The following is an 18,307-nucleotide window of genomic DNA, read 5'->3' as shown; positions in this document are numbered from 1 at the left end:
TATATGCCAACATTAGCTGTGAGGGCTCGATGGTGTAAATATGAATGGGACAGCACTTTGCTGCAACATATCACGTGAATACATAAAAAAATATTGTGTACAATTGTGTATTTATTTTCTATTTAATACAATAATCCTCATTTGAGCTTTATGTTAAGATACAGTTAAATCATGGGGCTTTTATGTTGAAAGGGATGACAGAAAGACAGACAGGTAGACAGACAGGAGGCGTTACAATGCCTTTGACTGAATATCTCCAAGTCATGTGTGTGCAGATTTTCTACCAAACCATCTGTTAAACCCCAGATTTCAAGGCAAAAACAAGCTCAAATCTCCAATATAGTACATTCAGCAGAGAGGAAACAAGCAGCCGATCGCACTGACATGCTTGAATATTGTAATGGACTTAATAATGTGGACGTGAGCGTCAGTGGAGCTGTTAGTCCTGATTCAAAGTGACATAGACGCGCGCACACACACACACACACGCGAACGCGCGGCCGTTCACGCGCACATAGACACACAGTCAGTTAACTTTGTCTAACACAAAGCTAACTTCATGCTAGCATTCAAATTCACGTCTCTGTCTCTCCACTATGTTCACGTGACCGTAACTACACACGCGCGCGCACTTAGACACACACACAGTCAGGATGTCAGCTGACCAACTGACAGTTCCTCCTGTGTGTGTGCGCCTGTATCACCGGTTGCTATGGTGACAGTCCTGATTGGCTAACTTGAAACAGCTGTGTCACTGTCACAGAGCAGGAGACTGAACTGTGGATTTAATGAGAAAACAAACTTTCAAACTATTGTATTTGACAGACAACCGTGGATCCCATCGCAAAAATAATGTAATCATGAGAAGCACAAGACTTCTGAGAACGTTTCCGTCTACTTCAATATTTGTAAGGATTTATAAATGAGAGCGTAACTTCAGTTTATAAAGTGAAATGTTTCCGTCATGAGAGAAAATTGTGGTCCGATTTAACATGGAGGTTAAACATGGACATGGACAGTTGGCCGGTCTTCATGTCGCTTTCAGGCTCGTTGACAAAAAAGTATACATTTGTTGGATTCCACGACGCATGTGTACCACAAGCACAATATTTCCGACGTTTTCATATATAAATTATGCCTCAAAAGTAAATATTGTGGAGTGAATGGCAAAATACAAATACAGGGGTTAGTACAAAGCTCCTACAAAGCGATGACATCACAGCTCTAACCTGCGCCATACACACCCATTGTAAACTCTGAAATGGTTCCCAAATTTTCCTAAACTTGAACAATAATTACATGAAAACTGTGCTAGCTATCAAAAAATGCCCAATTGGGCAAATAAACTCCAGACTTTTGTTAACGTTTTAAACTTTAAATCATTTCTCTACGTTTAATTATGGCGAGTCACTGTGGGCACAAAGATGAGTGTTTTTTTGCTCTCTTCACGCCGAAACCCCAGTCAAGTGAATGGGACAATTTCTCGCCATTTTTCGCGTTTTTCGGGAAAATGGCCGGTTGAATCTCTTAGAAAAGTCATAGCTCACGATTGATGTATTTTGACGCATGTGTTGGCAATGCTGCAGGAGGAGATACGCGCCAAAGTTTTTGTGGGACTATGATTATTATTATTAAACCCGCAGTAGAACATGAAGTGCGCTTGCTGCAGGGGTCTATGACCCCTTGCAGCTGAGCCACACCTAATAATAAATCTCACAGCACAGCTGCTGTCATTTACTATGGTTTTTGTTTCATTATGTCTGTTGGTAATCCTTATACAATCACGCTACTTTGTCTCTATTTCGATGGTAAATCCATATAACTCCAGGTATCTAAGAAAAGTTACCAAAATGAGAAAAAAACACTTTTTTTAAGGACGCTGTTGTAAAAAGTCTGACTCTCATTGAAAACAAAGGCAGGCCCACGCTGTTCAAACACACTCTGCTTGATCAGGGCCTTACACACCTCCACTCTATGGCTCATGTCGCTGCTTTTAGTTCAAGAAACAAGAGTTCTGTTGTTGTGAAACCATGAATCTTTACACCTTAGCTGTGAAATTTCCACATGAATTCCACACTCTTATCCCTTTCAAAATACCAAACACTTTGTGTTTCAGTAACGGCTTTTTAGAGCAGTTATGTGCAGTAGCTTACAAAACAGAGCATTTCATGCGTTTAATCTAACACCTGTGTGGAGTTTTTGTAGAGAACTGTTAAAACCATCTGATGTGTGATTTGGTCTTGTATGTATCATGTGTGGGAGCATGCATGCTGGTGGCTGTAATCACATAATGCACATATGGAGAGTGGAGTGTGAACATGTCTTCTCAGATGGATGCACAAGCTCAGCAGCGCTCTGCAGCATTCTTCTGATCTTATGTGTCTACATATCAGCACATCACACTGGTACAGAATCCACGTAACTCTTGTTTGAAGCTGTAATACGACATAAAACAAAAACAGGTGAGCTGTTTCATGGCCAGTTTTGATCTATGTATAGTATTTATTTAACAGAAACAGAAAAAGACAAACACTGTAATGTCTGGACGAGGAAGAGTAAGAGCAAGGGGCCCAGGGAGAAGAGCAGGCCCAGGGAGAGGGCGAGGTAGAGGTGTAAGAATGCGTGGTGGTGGCATTTCAAGGGCTCCAAGAACAGTAGTCTGTGATGGAATATGTGCCACTATCATTGACCATAGAATCAACCACGGTCTTTCATAAAGAGAGGCTGGTGAAAGAGTGCAGCCCAATTTGAGGCGGTCAACGGTTGCCTCCATTTTACGCATCTTTCAACAAACCAACAGGTAAGTATTGCATTTTACACGGATTGTTTCTATTCCCACTTGACATGTCAATAAGACCAAACAATAATGCATATGTTGAATTTGTTGTCCCTCTAAAGAATGTAACGTCTTCCTCCCTCTGGGGGAAGAGGAAAGCTCCTCACTAATGATCAAGAGCTTGCCATTGAATACATGGTTGTTGCAAATAATGCAATAAAACTGCATGAAATTCAAAGTAGAATTGTGGAGGACCATGAGATATTTGACAATATCGATAGCATCAGCTTCACAACCATTACGCGGACATTGTCCAAACACAGAGTGCGGATGAAGCAGCTCTACACTGTTCCCTTTGAGAGGAACAGTGAGAGAGTCAAGGAGCTACGACGACAATATGTCCAGGTATAGTGTATATTCACTTCAATGTCCAGTTCTATAAGCGTTGCACTTTTCAAGTAGGTGACCTACACATTAATAGGTTTCAGTATGGTATACAGTAATGACATGATTTACATTAACTTCGTTTCAGAGAGTTATGGAATTGGAGGCCAACCAGGCTCCTCGTGAATTCATATGCATAGATGAGGCAGGATTCAATCTGGACAAAAGGCGTCGATGTGGACAAAATGTCATTGGAAAAAGGGCCACAGTGGATGTGCCAGGACAGAGAGGGGCAAACATTACCATGTGTGCAGCAATTGCAGTCTATGCAGTTTTTGTAATGTCAGCAATAGCCAGTATTTTGAAACCTGGTGTACTTTGATTGACTGCAAGGACCTTGTGAAGTGAAAATAAGAGTTATTCTTTGAGTCAGATTTCCAGTGTTTTGGTAAAGTTAGTGTGTGCAGAGAAAGATGTGTTCTATTTTGAAATGAAGAGTTGGTATATATTTAACAAAATGTGTTTTTAAAAAAAAAAATATCCATTTGGCCAATTGTGGTTTGTAGGTGTGAGCCTGTGTTAAGAGTTTAGAAAAAGTATCTGAAGTATGGGTAAGCGCTTGTTAGCGATTGAAAAATAACTGTAAAAACAGTGTGAGGCTGTTGCATTAGTGTGTGGCTGTATATGAATGGGCATTTAGATTAGATTCAATATATTTGTATTGTCATATGCACAGATAACAGACAGTTACTCTGTACAATGAAACACTTATTTTGATGGGTCCTTTTAACACACATAATTACAATAAACTTGAGGTAAAAAAATAAATAAAAATAAGGCACAAAATACAGTAACAGTATTGCACAAACATAAGGCACACACACACAAGACAACAGTGCATTGCTACAAATATCCAAGTATGGTGGTGACATGAAGTCACAGCAGCAGCCGTTCACACCCTGACGGGACAGTTTGTATGGCAGACTCTGAACGGGTGAATGTGGACATGCAGTGTAAAGAAAGACGACATTTACATGCAAGAGCATTTGAGGGTCAGTGGTTGTCAGGGGTAACGGTGGGGGACGGTGCTCTGGATCCTTTTTTTTTGAAGATCTGAGTGAGGCGTGTTGAACCTGAAGGGGATGTTGTGTTGTTCAGTGTAGTGATGGTTGTTCACGGTAAAGGCCACAGGTTCACTCACGCCATGTGTTCAGCACGGAGGATTTAGCAGCCAACAGAGTTTTGGAGACGCACTGGAGACGCCGATGCTGTTTTTTGAGAGTAATCTATATATTTTTGGAAATAAAACAGATTCATTACTCTGGTTGGTTGGGCCACAGTGCGTTGCTGGCCTGTGCAGCGTCACTCTCACGGGTACATCCACTCAACGAGTCTCCATAAGACTGAGGTGAGGCAGAAGCAAGTAGATTAGTTTGAAGTAGGGCTGCAACTAACGATTATTTTAAGAATTGATGAATCTGTCGATTATTTTTTCGATTAATCGGATAACAAAAAAAAAACGTTACTTTCCAACCCTTTATTCAAATACAGAACTGACACAGTTCACATTGCAAAACATCTTCAGAATGTGCACAAACAGGTTGCTCCTTGAACATACCTGAGCTGTTAAAGTAATATAACAAATTAAAAAATTGACCAACACAAAAACATACACATGTATGCTTTACATCTGCCAAATATTTAGGCTTTTTTTTAAATAAAGTGCACAACAAGATGTATATTTTTGTTTAAAGGGACCTGAGCTGCCCTACTTTGAAATAAAAGCATCATTGATGGCAGCATGAGGTCTCCGTTTACAGGGATGAAGAGTTTTCTACATCCCAATGTTAAAGCAACAGCAAACTGTACTGTATGTGTATCTATCACTCTGCCAGTGTGTTTCTTATTTCTTTTAGAAAATAATATTATCTTGTCCCAAATATGTTTTGACTGTGGAATTAAGAGGATGTTTGAATTAAAGAGATAAGGCAGGATTTGGTTATGTGGAGCTGTCTGGTGGCTGAACGAGGCCCAGTATCAGTCTGCATTCCTTCATGTTTTTCTTCCAATTGAAATGACACACGCTATCTCCAAACGCAGCGTGCTTCTCCGGAAAGCAGGAGTGGAGATAATAAAAGGTAACTGACTCACTCTTGGCTTCTCTGTCCCTCCTGACACCAGAGAATAAGCTATGCTCTGGATAAAATCATTTGTGACATATCAGAACAGCTTGTGTGCGCGGTGCTGAGAATAGCAAGAATAGCTGCTGGCAGTGAGTGACCTAGTCATGACTAAGGCCTCTGAGAGATTCCAAAAGAGTACAAAACATGCTCAATTTTTAATCCCTTCAAGTGCCAGAGAGGAGGAGTCCGAGTAGCCACAGAGGAGGGTAGGAGGGTAGAGAGCAGCTTTGGGCAGTTGGCGTTGTGTTAAACCTCCCTCCCACACACACACACACACACACACACACACACACACACACACACACACACACACACACACACACACACACACCCCTCCTATACCTTCTTTCCCCGGCTTGATCCCGAGTGCGCCCTCATCTCTCAAGGTGATTATGTTTCAATCAAAAGAGCCAGAGCAGCGTGATCACAGCTTTCTGCGTGTCCAGCTGCCACCGCCCAGCGCCGCTTTAGGAGTCAACCGTAAAGAACGTCACCTCCATGTTTCTAACCTGGACTCTGGAAGCCTTCTATTGGTCGTGTGTACCGCTTTCTGAGAGGAACTTTTAAAATGAATTCCTCACAGTCCCCTGTGATGATATTCTACAGTAAGAAGGGCGAGGGTTGACCTCTGGCTATTGGATCCTTTTGTTTGAACATCCTTCATATGCAATTTAACAGACACAATGCTGACAAAACATGGGCAGCAATGCCTCCTCTGAGCCTAGAAGACTGTGAGCATCACAACGGGTCAATAGTGTGCATGTTGGAATCAGATGTTTATACAGTACAAGCCAACATGATAAAGGATCCACTTTGATGACAGAAAAGAATACCATCTGTGAATAGTATGCAAGCAGAGACCATGGTCATGAAAAGAAAATAATAAAAGAAAACAATGTTAAAAATCTGAATTGTTCTTAAATGATGAAAGAATGTCATTAGCAATGGTTCTGCTGGGGAAAGTGTCGCTGCAGTGAGGCCTGGAGGAACGAGCTGTCACTGTCCTCAGGATAGACGTCCGGGTTGCCACCTTGTTGACTTCTTCACTCGATTTAGGGACTTTTGGAACTAAAGCTGAAAGCGAAACTATGGGTCATCATCACTGACCTCTGTTTAACATCGTGCGACCGCAGTAAGGCGTTTGGTTGGGCTACTTCTGGGGATGAATAGCGTTGAGCTAGATGTATAGTTGTCTAAACCAGGCTTCACGTGGATGCATCCAACCGCTGTTCACGTAATCAAAGAACAACTGTGGTGAGTAAATATTTTGTTGTAAGAACAAAATAATCTTCTTCACCACCACGTCATCTCAATGGTCCATTAATGTCTTGTGCACCAGGCTCTCAGCCTAAAACTGTTGAAATCAATCTGAGTTTAGGAGATTTAATAATCTCTGTCACTCTCTGTGAGATGAGCAGCAGAGAGAGAGAGAGAGAGAGAGAGAGAGAGAGAGAGAGAGAGAGAGAGAGAGAGAGAGAGAGAGAGAGAGAGAGATGAGGGGGGGAAATAGACAGCGTCAGGGGTAATTCTCATATTGGCTGACACAAGGGAAAAGCAGCTTTTAAAGCATTTAGCTTTAATTTCATTCAGGAGTGACATAATTGATTTTAATGAGATGTTTATAGAGTGAAGTGCCGGTGATGCTAAATCATTTGCGACCGCCTGACGGGTGCTTGTGAGGCCGGCACCGGGGAGATTCAGAGAGACACACAACCCTCTGCTGCCACAACCTCATCGTCTTCCTCACTCACACACAACGGAACGCATTTTAATTAAGCATATTTTATTCATGAAATACTTTCTTAACTTCAACACTTTATCGACTGAATGCTTCAACTGGATTGGATGGATGGGTAGGTAGATAGATAGACAGACAATAACAATATATCACAAAAAATTTCAGAAATGCAAAATACTCAGTATAGACAACAAAACAGTAAAGCGTAATAATTTAGGAAATGAAACGCTAATGAAAGTTTAAAGAAAGATTATCATATTATCGTGGTCTGAGGCGACGCCAGCAAAGTCCTCGCCAACCAGGGCGAGAAGTTTGATTCTTTACTGCCCAACAAATCCCACCGACTTCTGCTGTGCCTGCAGGGGTCACTGTCAGGAGGCCCGTGGGCCTGTGTGGCTTACAGCGGACAGAACGGATGTCAGTGTGAACATCACAGATGCTGCTGCCCTCAGCGCTGAGAGGAAGACCGGGCGCCATGAAGCTAGCAGTCTTTCCCAGCCAAACACACACACCAAGCGGCAGTGAGCTAAAGTAGGGTCTGGAAGGCCCATATCAGAGAAGGTCCTCACCAGGAAAATCATGATTGGTCATGATTTCATACACGTGTGTTTTGCGTGTCCTTGGAAGGACCTCTTGCAGTTTTGCAACTGATGGACTGGTGTCTGTCAGGCAAAGGGTCAAGACAAACCTCGAGAGAAGGCTAGGGTTGATGATCAGGACTTTGTGACTGTTGATAGACGACAGGATGTGAATAGTAGTGTCGAGTGTCAGTTTGTTTCTAAATAAATACGTTAAGATGTCGAAACCCAACCAAACCTCAACCTGAGGTCGCAGGAACTTTCCCCAGGGACTAGGAACCTTTCATTGCTAATCGACAGCTTTAGACAAGGGTCTAAATCAACTTCTGGGGTCATTTCACCATCCTGAAATCACAGCAACTCTCAGGATGATGTTTGCTGTGACCGTCACTGATTGGTCAAATACAAACAGGGCCATTCCTTCAACTTATGTACACTTTCATTCATATAACAAGGAAGAACTCTGGTCTTGATTTAGGACCGTTCTTTGGACCAGGGGGAAGCGTTAAAAGACATTAAACGTAGGTTTAGTTAGGCGGTTACTTAGCGGTTGGCTTCCCGCCTCAGAAAGAGAGAGCAATGGCGTGAATGATCTGAGAGGGAGAGCGAGAGACGAGAAAAAGACAGCAGTGCTGTAACTCAGAGAAAAAAGCTAGCATTCTAAAGCACAAATAAATAACCATCAAACAATCAACAGATGATTTACTGTGGAGACAGATGCACCTAGTTTAATTTTCCTCCTCAGCATTTCATTCATCACATCCAACCTGTGTCAGGAAATAGCATGCAGCAGTACATGTTGTTGCAGTGCGATAAGACCTGAGGTTTATCTTTCTTCCAACAGGTTTTTAGATGAAACAGGCGGGCACACTGAACTGCAGTTTATCGCTGCAACCTCGAGCAGCCCGAAAGTCTTACTTTCTCATACGTCAGCAGAATAATTTGCCTAATTTTTGCAGGTCTTTAGCCCTCTATGGTAATGCAGACAGCAATTGGCAAAAGTTTTCCCTTGACTAAAATGACTAGGGACTTCTTTGTAGAAATGTGGCACATGAAAAACAGTCTCATGAATCTTTTGTGCGTTGGTCATTTATAATGTTTTTTGGAGGGCGCTGACAATTGATATCATCCTTATATCAGTCATTTTAACAACCTTGTATGTGTTCTACCTGTCAACAAATCCCATTTGCAGACACATAGATGACTGTATACTAGTATACTATCACTGCTATAATGTGTGTAATAAGAAACATATATATATATATATATATATATATATATATATATATATGTATATATATATATATATATATATATATATATGTATATATATATATATATATATATATATATATATATATATATATATATATATATATATATATCATATTGCATTAGTGTCATCCAAAAACTAATATGTGCATCCTTCCTGATCGGCACATAGAGGTAAATCATGAAGTTATCATGGGTGAAAATACAATCTTGTGAAAATACAATTTCTGGCAAAAACAACAACAAACAATAGATATTCGAGAGATAATTATGATCTGTTTAACTTTGAACACACTGAAATCGGATCTGTACAAGTTCAGGTATCGGAATCCGGATTGGAAAGGAAAAATGCGATCCGAACATCTCTACTTGTATCCCCAAAAATGTAAAAAACAAAACAAGGATGTTTCCATTGAATGGAATTCTCTTCGTTATGGATCATTATGGATCATTATGGATTCATTATGGATTCTCAACACAAGCTTTCCTCCAGTCCCACGGCAGGAGGAACTACATTGTACAGAAGATGGCAGGATTTCTGTGTTTTCACGTGGACACTGTTGAGCCCTATATTGTTCTTCCTCCCTATTCTCCTGGCCGTACACCAACATCTTCACTTGCACACAAGACACTTGACAGTATCCCATGTAGCATGACCGATTCTACAACCAGTGCAGCATCGATTATTTCTAAAATAACTGCGAAGTCAGTTAAATTGGGTCATATCCATCATATCGCTGCTGGTTGACACCCGTATATCTGCCAAACGATGCTGCACGATCCCCAACATGCACACTTAACAGCCTCCAGGTGACACCCACACTGCAATAAATTCACACTCCCTTCGCTTCAACACCTTCTTCTAACACCGATTATTAATACCTCACACTCCCGCGGGCACTCACTGGAACCGGTCTGGATTTCTAGAAGGCAAGCTTATTGACGGTGATTGATTTAGAAACATCTCCAGACATCTCCCATGCATGTGGATCCAGCTAAACACACGCACACACACACACACACACACACACACACACACACACACACACACACACACACACCTGGGATGTCTTCGCCATGCTTTTACAGCCAAACTGGCAACTTAAGCCGCAGCCCTCCGCCGCTCAATCAGGGCTCAGATGGGGGAAGATGTGAAGTCTGGGGTGATTTCTTCCTGCAGGACAATGCTTTCCCAAGAACCTCAGGGCACGATTTCCATGCGACTACGGCGGAGAGCTGTTTTGATTGCTTTTCAATCAAGCGAGACAAACACTAATTAGATTTTTCTTTTTTGAGGAACTGCAGAATTATAGGCTTCTTTCACGAAGCGTGGATGACTGGCACTTCTCTGATAGCTTCGGCGTCACTCGTCTGTTTTGAACAACTGTTTACCGTCAGGACTTTATTTCAGAATTAGAAGAGGGAACGAGAGAGAGAGACGGTACGTTTGTGCGGCACACTGTCGGGTTGTGTGCCTATCAGGCCTGAGAGCCTTCTTCTTTGTTGTAGATTGAATTTGCTTGAACGGTCTCTTGTTGCTGTGTAACAAAAGGACAGCGTTGACACCATATTTTATTGACATGGAGAAGACATGCTTGCTGCTTTCACTTCCACCCTCTGCTCCAGGTATCGCCAGCTGTAACCCGTTTACTGAGAACTGAAAACCGTCCAGTCATTTGTCATTCCAGAGATGAATTCATCAAGAACCGTGACCCTGCTGTCTAGTGACCACTATGGTTGGATTTTTCTTCTTAACCCAACGTCGGGCGATTGTGGTTTTGTTATTTTCATTGTGTTGCTTTTGTCTGAGTTGTGTGGGTCCTTGTGTAGCTTCATGCTGCTCACTGACGTTGTTGAATGTGGGCGTGTCTTAGTGAAGGTGGGCGTGTCTCTGCTCCAATCCCTGTTCTTTTCAACCTTCACATGTTCGGGTGATTGTCACCCGGCGTTAGTGATAGAGGGTGAAAACATTGCGGATGTGTTTTAACATTGAAGGAGACTTTTCCTTCACAGAACAAGACTCACATGTCCCAGGAACATGTGCACCAGAGAACACGTTCATAGCTCCGTTATTTATATTTTTAATCATGTTTCATTGATGATTCCCTAATTTTTCACCCGATTTTGAGACTTTTCAGGGTCCCCCTATGATACCTGTTTATCGTTTTATGAGGAGTTCTACAGGGTGAAATAAAATAAGAGTACATCAACTTGCCTTGTATTGTTGTATTTTAATATATTTTGATGAGAAGTATATTTTATCAGGTACATTATATCGGGTGAAATATACCCAACGTTACTGATGGTGTTACTATTTTTAATGTGAGTGTTCTAGGGTTAAATAATTTAGAATTAAATTCTCTCGCAAAATACATGTTCCGTTCCTTCCTGGTTTGGCATGTATTCCATCTGATTCCGAATAGAAAGGCTGTCATGAGCCATGCATGCAGAATGTAAAGTGTCACGTAGTGTTGCGTCACCGGGCCACTGCGTAATGGAGCACACAAATCCATTGTTTTACAGATCTCAGGTTATGAAATTTAATGATTTGGTATATTATAAAATAACGCAGACAATGTAGAGCTAAAGCAAAGTCACTGCCAGACTGTGTACGAAGGTTGTTTTCAATACATGAGTGTAAATATGATTTGAGAGATGTTTGTAAGTTTACTGTACAAAAAGATAAACAAGGGATTAAAAGAAGTATTTCTATTATAGGAGTTCAGTTATGGAACAACGCTAACATGAATGTAAGAATGGTCAACTCATTTTTGGTTTTTAAAAGGATTATTTATAAAACATTTTAAGGGTTACAAGTGTGAATATCGAATTCATTATCTGATTTAATTGATAATAATTTAGGATAGGAATATATGAGCATTATGCTTCTACCTCTTCAGTCTCTCTGTTGTGTATATTACATTGTGGCTTTACTTATTGTGTTGTAATGATGGACTGAATAAAACACACGCACGAAAAATAAAATATATTTGTGAATGCAAACGTAGTTCAGATATTTTTTTTATAAATCCCACTGTGACCCTTTGGGGCTTCCGTACTATTGCACTCACAATACTCACATGTAATTTAGCCTACGCTATATACATCCCTTGACATGCGTTAAGTGCTTCTGAAAGGCTTTTAAGAGTTGGCTGCCACCCTTTGATCTGTAAATTAGAGCTGCAGCACGATGTTCTCTCTCATTAGCTTTGCTGAACACTTGTCTGGGACTACGCTTTTTGCAAATACTAATAATAGTTTATATATGGCTTGGAGACTACAGTGTATGCAATGTGCACTATTGTCTATTGTATTCATGCAGACTAACAAATATATTAGCACACTGTATTATATAATCCTATCTGCACAGCTTCTGTATGAATGTCATTTCTTTAACATCTCGTTTTATGTATATGTGTTTTGCTCCTCTTTTATTCTTAATCTAAAATGCTTCTGTACCATGAACATCTGCACCACTACTACCATCTTGTGATGAGATCACACCATCAGGGGCATAAAGTGTGTGTGTGTGTGTGTGTGTGTGTGTGTGTGTGTGTGTGTGTGTGTGTGTGTGTGTGTGTGTGTGTGTGTGTGTGTGAAGGGTCGATCGCAACCTTTATTTCAATCTCAACTGCACACCGATAGTCCCGTGACTCCTTCTTTGGTGGTTGCAACGCAATGGCGGCGACCAAATGTGTCCACAGACAGACAGGAAGATAAAAGTGCTCAGGACCTCTTCTGGGTTCCTCTGCAGTGTCTCCAGACATGATGACTCACACACAGACTCACGAGGTGAAGAGAATAGCAGCGTCGCTGTGGCGGCTGGTAATACACATATAAATATATATATAGAGAGTTTTTGGCAAATGCGTTTCCATGTGCCACCCAAATGATACATAGTCCGCATATAATTCTTTTTTTTTTTCTTTTTTTCCCACGATTTATCTCCTTCCACATTGACGTAATAAATCTATTCCACTCAGTAATCCATACACCGCAGAGCCACACAACAGGGATTTTTATGAGAGTCTCTGATTCTGCCATCATGATATTGATATTCCTCTGATTCTGAACAGATCCAAGGTGCCAGGGGCTGATTTGTCGTGCGTTGTGTTCCATGCTAATGCCCCCCCCTCTCTTCCCGTCTCTGCTTCCAGACGGACGCCGCGCTCATGTACGATGCCGTGCACGTGGTGGCCGTGGCTGTGCAGCAGTCTCAGCAGATCACTGTCAGCTCGTTACAGTGCAACCGGCACAAGCCCTGGCGCTTCGGGAACCGCTTCATGGCCCTCATCAAAGAGGTAGCTGCTCCCCGTCCTGTTCCTCCTGCACACACACACACACACACACACACACACACACACACACACACACACACACAGCACCTTCACACAGGGACATGCGCTCTCAGGAAAGCACAGAGTTGCAATGCTAATCAGGCACAGGCAGTCAAGGAAGGGGATATAAATAAATAGAAATGGTTTACCTGTGTGTTTATGTATATGGAATGTTTAGTTTTGTCAGTGTGTGTACATACACCCCCCAGATTTCAGCATTAATCAGCCATGCAGAAACAAAAACACAACCGTATCTACATTTTCTGTAATTGCCCCACAGTTCACTGCATTTATGGAGCTGGCACCCTTAATCCACAGCGTTCTGTCTGTGGATTAGGAAACCTATATTTAGGGCTCCGTTCCCTATTAGTTTGCACGGATCACGAGAAGACTGCAAATAACAAAACATTATGGTGAGGGAGGTTTTATGCAAATGGAACCACAAACTGCAAATTTTAATGTATTTATGTTAAACTCCAGATCCCATATTTTCTTCCCTGATCTATCCCTCATTCCTTCTCTTCTTTCCATCTTCTTTCTTGTCGTCCTGTTGACTTTTCTCTAAGTCACACAAGACTATAAAACGCTGTTAAGCTAAACGGCTCCAGTTAAATCATCGTCTAATCCAGAATGATGGTCTGCACAAGTTTACAGGACCTTTGAAATACACACTGCTGTATTATCTTTATTGTACAGAAGGATATGATCATGAGTCTAGATTGTTAGAAGACATGTAAAGTATTTAAATTAGCTCAGACTATGATTGCACTGCAGATGCAATACAGCATGGAAGAGAAATGTGATATGCCTGCTTTCTAAATATATTGTTGACAACCAAAGATAAGAGATGAGATATAGATTTGATGTTGACGTATTTTAATATTTGAACATTCTTTCAAACCAAAACAAATGATATTCAGTCACGGTGTTTTGCAGAGCTTTTCCACTTCACCTCCCCTGTCTTTCTTAGGGAAAGTATGTGTGTATATATAAATACACACACACACACACACACACACACACACACACACACACACACACACACACACACACACACACACACATACATACATACAGTTGAAAAGTGGTCTCGCAGGTGTTTGTGATAAATCAAAGTGGAGGATACCTCAATTATTAGTAATTAATTAACTGCGAAATGTGAATCCGTGTTATAAACAAAACACATTCATAGTTTAAAAAAATGACAGCATGAAGGAGTGCAACACTGAACGGTGAAAGAAAAAGCAAATGGAAGGACATCTGTTCAGATTTCCATGAAATGTGTTATTTATATTAATGGTCCATAAACGATGGCCCCTGACTTCTGAAGCAAACACCTTTCCAGTTCTTCTAATTTCAATGACCCCACATTTACACTTAAATACCGCTTCAATAGTGTGGGATGTAATGCATGCAGCCGTCTCTAAACATTGGCTTCAGACTTATCTAACTATGGACGGAGACATTTCCTTTGCTGTATCTTAGAACGGCCCATAGCCACAGTGCAGTAGGGGCCAATGGGAAACAATCTTCACAGAAAGCGCTGATAGGAATCATTTTAAGTGGATAGAAATACAGAATATCCTGGTTTTTACTGGGATTCTTTGGAAATCCTTGGTTGACCCTTGACCTGAGTGCCCCCGAGGCGTCTGCATCTCAGTGGGTAAAGCTCCTTGTCCAGGTTTCCACTTTTCCTCAAGTGTCCTTGAGCAAGACACTGAAGCTTAAGTTGGACCCCGGGGCCTTACAGCAGCCCACGGCTCCTAAAGTGGTCACATGTCATGCATCTACCTGAAGCCAAGTTACGATTCTAAATGAGTTTCTAAAATTTCCGTTTCAGAACCCTGTTGCTGGTTGAAACAGTCCTTTGTATTAGATCTCAACCTCAGTGACTTTATTTTAGAATCTTTGGCCAGGCTAAAAAACCTCCTTGAAAAGCCTGAGCCCCTCAGCTCTCAACACGTTCACCACAGGGTCACGGAGCTGCTGTGTATTCAACAGCTGGTGCTTTGCTGTCAGGGACAGGAAACAATGTCAGCCCAGAGGATTGAACTGCAACTTGTTCTGACCGGGTCAGCCGCTCTCGAGCCATAAAATAGCATTCTTCAATTGATGTTAAAGCTTTGCAGTACGTGTCAGGATCTGGGAAGAAGGCGAACCCAAGATGCCGACAAACTGTTCAAAGTAAATTTAATATACGAACAAACTCAGGTCAGGCTTCGAACGGGCCGAGGAACGAATCCAAAACCAAGAATCCAAAAACCGGGAGCAAAACCAGGAAGCAAAAACAGGGATGGGGAACGAACAGGAAACAAACACCAAGACAGGAGACTTACGGGACCTCTAACAGGGCGACTGACAGGAACAAACAGTCTGATCCCACAAGGGGAGAGGCGACAAACAGGGTTTAAATACACAGGGAAGGTGACAACAATGAGGACAGCACAGGTGAAGGAAATACACAATCAGGGACAAGGCAGACAATCAGTGACAATCACAGGGGAGGAAGTGCAGGGAACACAGAGGACACACAAGACAAGGACTTTACAATAAAACAGGACACAAGACAAACCAACTACATCACAATATGTTTCCATTCACTTCCTTACACAAAACAATTTTGGGATCAAAACATGGCTTCACAGCACAAATAAACTCAACCATTCATTAAATATAAGATAACAGGAAAGCAACCAGTCTTGTTTTCTGTATCGCTGACAAAAGGTTGGAATGATTAAATCAATAACTCGATAACTGAAATGACTAAAGATGGAACAAACTGATAGTTTTGTTGGGTTGTAGATGCTTGTTGTGTTTTTTCTCAGAGGGTGGTACTAAATGAAACGTAAAATGTGAAGAGCGTGAATATGCACTCAAGTGTCATGGAAACCCCTCCAATAGTGTTTGAAATACCACTTTCTAAACGGGATTTCAAAAACAGCCGTGGCAATATTGGTCTGGCTAAAGGAAGAGGTCAAGAGGTCACCAAAATCCATCAGATTCATCCACTGAGAATATTTAATGTTCATCAAATTCTGTCCAGTCTGATCATTTGTTCTGGATATAATGTTTACATGGTTAAATTGTGCTCTGGGGGCAGTCAAGGCTGGGTTGCCAACCAGGCAAAGCAGGCACTGCCCTGGCAACTCAGAGCTATTGGCTGCAGTCGAATAGTCAAACAATTACCTCCAAACGTCTAACGGCCCAATGATACGTCACTTTAAAAGTTGCCGCCGCAAGGAATTGTGGGTCGGCATTATCTCCTTTCCTTTCGTGAAGGCAGGTCCAGTGGTTCCTATGCTAAAGGAGATCATTTAGGAAGCATTGAAGCTCTCTTTCCTTTGCGTTTAGAGAATTTGGCCACTTAGGTACTCAGTTAGGAAGGTTCCTAACCAAAAAGGACTATTCGACTGCAGCCAGAGGGTCCTGACAGCTCCAGGCTAGGCTTCTTCAAATTGACTAAAGATATATTTAAGAGTACGCACCACTAGAACCCAATTTCGACTGAAATGACAGAGGCCGAAAGGAGGCTCCTGCTTCACGACCTGACCTTCAAAGCCTTCTTTAAGTGTGTTTTTTCAAAACTAAAACTGTGATATCTCCTCATCCACAAGGTCGAATTAATTCATTTAAATTGCTAAAGTACCATAACACTTGTGAGAAGAGGCATTAAATAATTAAAAAAAAAATGTATCATAGATATGCTGAAAATAAATGTAAACATATATTGTTTTAAAGCAAGGAGTTGCAGATTCGTTAGAGATCAAGGACAATAGGGTCTGGTATTCATATCAAGGTCATATGAGCTGTAGAACTGAGGATCCTAGTGGCAAGATCAGGACATGGGGGAATATTGGTGTCAATATAGGAGACTGGCTGGTTGTACATTGTTCAAAATATTTTTGGGGAAACAATTATTTATTCTTTTATCTGATCTAAACTGTTGACAGATATGCCTTCTACATTCCTTGGTAATACATACCTCATAATAACCTCCATTGGAGTAATATATCCTTGAATCTGCTGACAGCTTTGGTATCAATGAAGAGGTATTCAGACACTGAGTCAAAGTAGTGTAACAAATGCTTTCCAGCACAGTCAACCGTACTGAGTCAACTCATCTGACTAAAGATAGGCCCTGAAGTCCCCGGCTCCCAGTCGGAGCTGCTCGGTGATGATTTGCCGTACCTGAGGAAAAAGCCTTCCCAGCTCTGAAGCACTTTCATGCTACACTGTATCCTATCACACCCCTAAATATCTGTAAAGATTGGGTAATTGCTTTCCCACTGTTACAAATGCAGCCTCAGAGTCTGTGTAAGCGTTTTGAAGCAAGGGAAGAAGACCATGCAGACAGAGCCAGTGTGTGAAAGATGTAGAAATGTGTGTGTGTTCTCACTCCTCGACTGCTTTGCCTTGAACACTGACATCAAAACCATTTCAGAAGGCTGAGATGTAGTCTTTATGCTAATGGTTGAATGTCTCCTCTGATATTCTCTCTGTCTCCCTGTCTCCCTCTCTTTAGGCCCACTGGGATGGCCTGACCGGGAGAATCACTTTTAACCGGACCAATGGCTTAAGGACAGACTTCGACCTCGATGTCATCAGTCTGAAGGAGGAGGGACTCGAGAAGGTAGCGCATCTTTAATGTGTGTGTGTGTGTGTGTGTGTGTGTGTGTGTGTGTGTGTGTGTGTGTGTGTGTGTGTGTGTGTGTGTGTGTGTGCAGGTTTCTTACAGTCATGGAAAACCTGGAAAAGTCATGGAATTTTAAGATGCAAAAATCCCAAAAGTTTTGTAAAAGTCATGTAAATGTGTTATATTCATGTGTTCATGACGTTCATTTACGCTGAGTTTGAAATAATTAATATGCTTTTAAAAGAAAGACGCTCAAAATATAAGCAGGCATACATACAGGCATCTATATGAATGTTTATTCTTTTAATCAAACTATTGTCTCACTCATTTGTGTCATTTAAGGTTTACTGTATGCTTTGTATTCTCATTGTTCAATCGAATCAATCTGCTTGAATCACCTCATTAC

At 41.5% G+C, this 18,307-nt stretch overlaps 1 protein-coding gene across 2 annotated transcripts in view; it reads left to right on the top strand.

The window, feature by feature from the left end:
- Positions 1–18,307, top strand: part of grik2 (glutamate receptor, ionotropic, kainate 2) — a gene marked incomplete at both ends in the record, with an annotated part of 274,403 nt that overhangs the window by 156,875 nt on the left and 99,221 nt on the right. For both annotated transcript variants that reach the window (XM_079227201.1, XM_079227202.1), the window contains 2 exons: positions 13,089–13,232; positions 17,791–17,898. In XM_079227201.1, coding sequence (XP_079083327.1) covers positions 13,089–13,232; positions 17,791–17,898 — 252 coding nt within the window. The remainder of the gene's footprint in view (positions 1–13,088; positions 13,233–17,790; positions 17,899–18,307) is intronic.

Source organism: Taurulus bubalis (assembly GCF_910589615.1).
Source record: "Taurulus bubalis genome assembly, chromosome: 12".
In the NCBI taxonomy this organism is placed as follows: domain Eukaryota; kingdom Metazoa; phylum Chordata; class Actinopteri; order Perciformes; family Cottidae; genus Taurulus; species Taurulus bubalis.
This window is presented reverse-complemented; position numbering and strand designations above follow the sequence as displayed.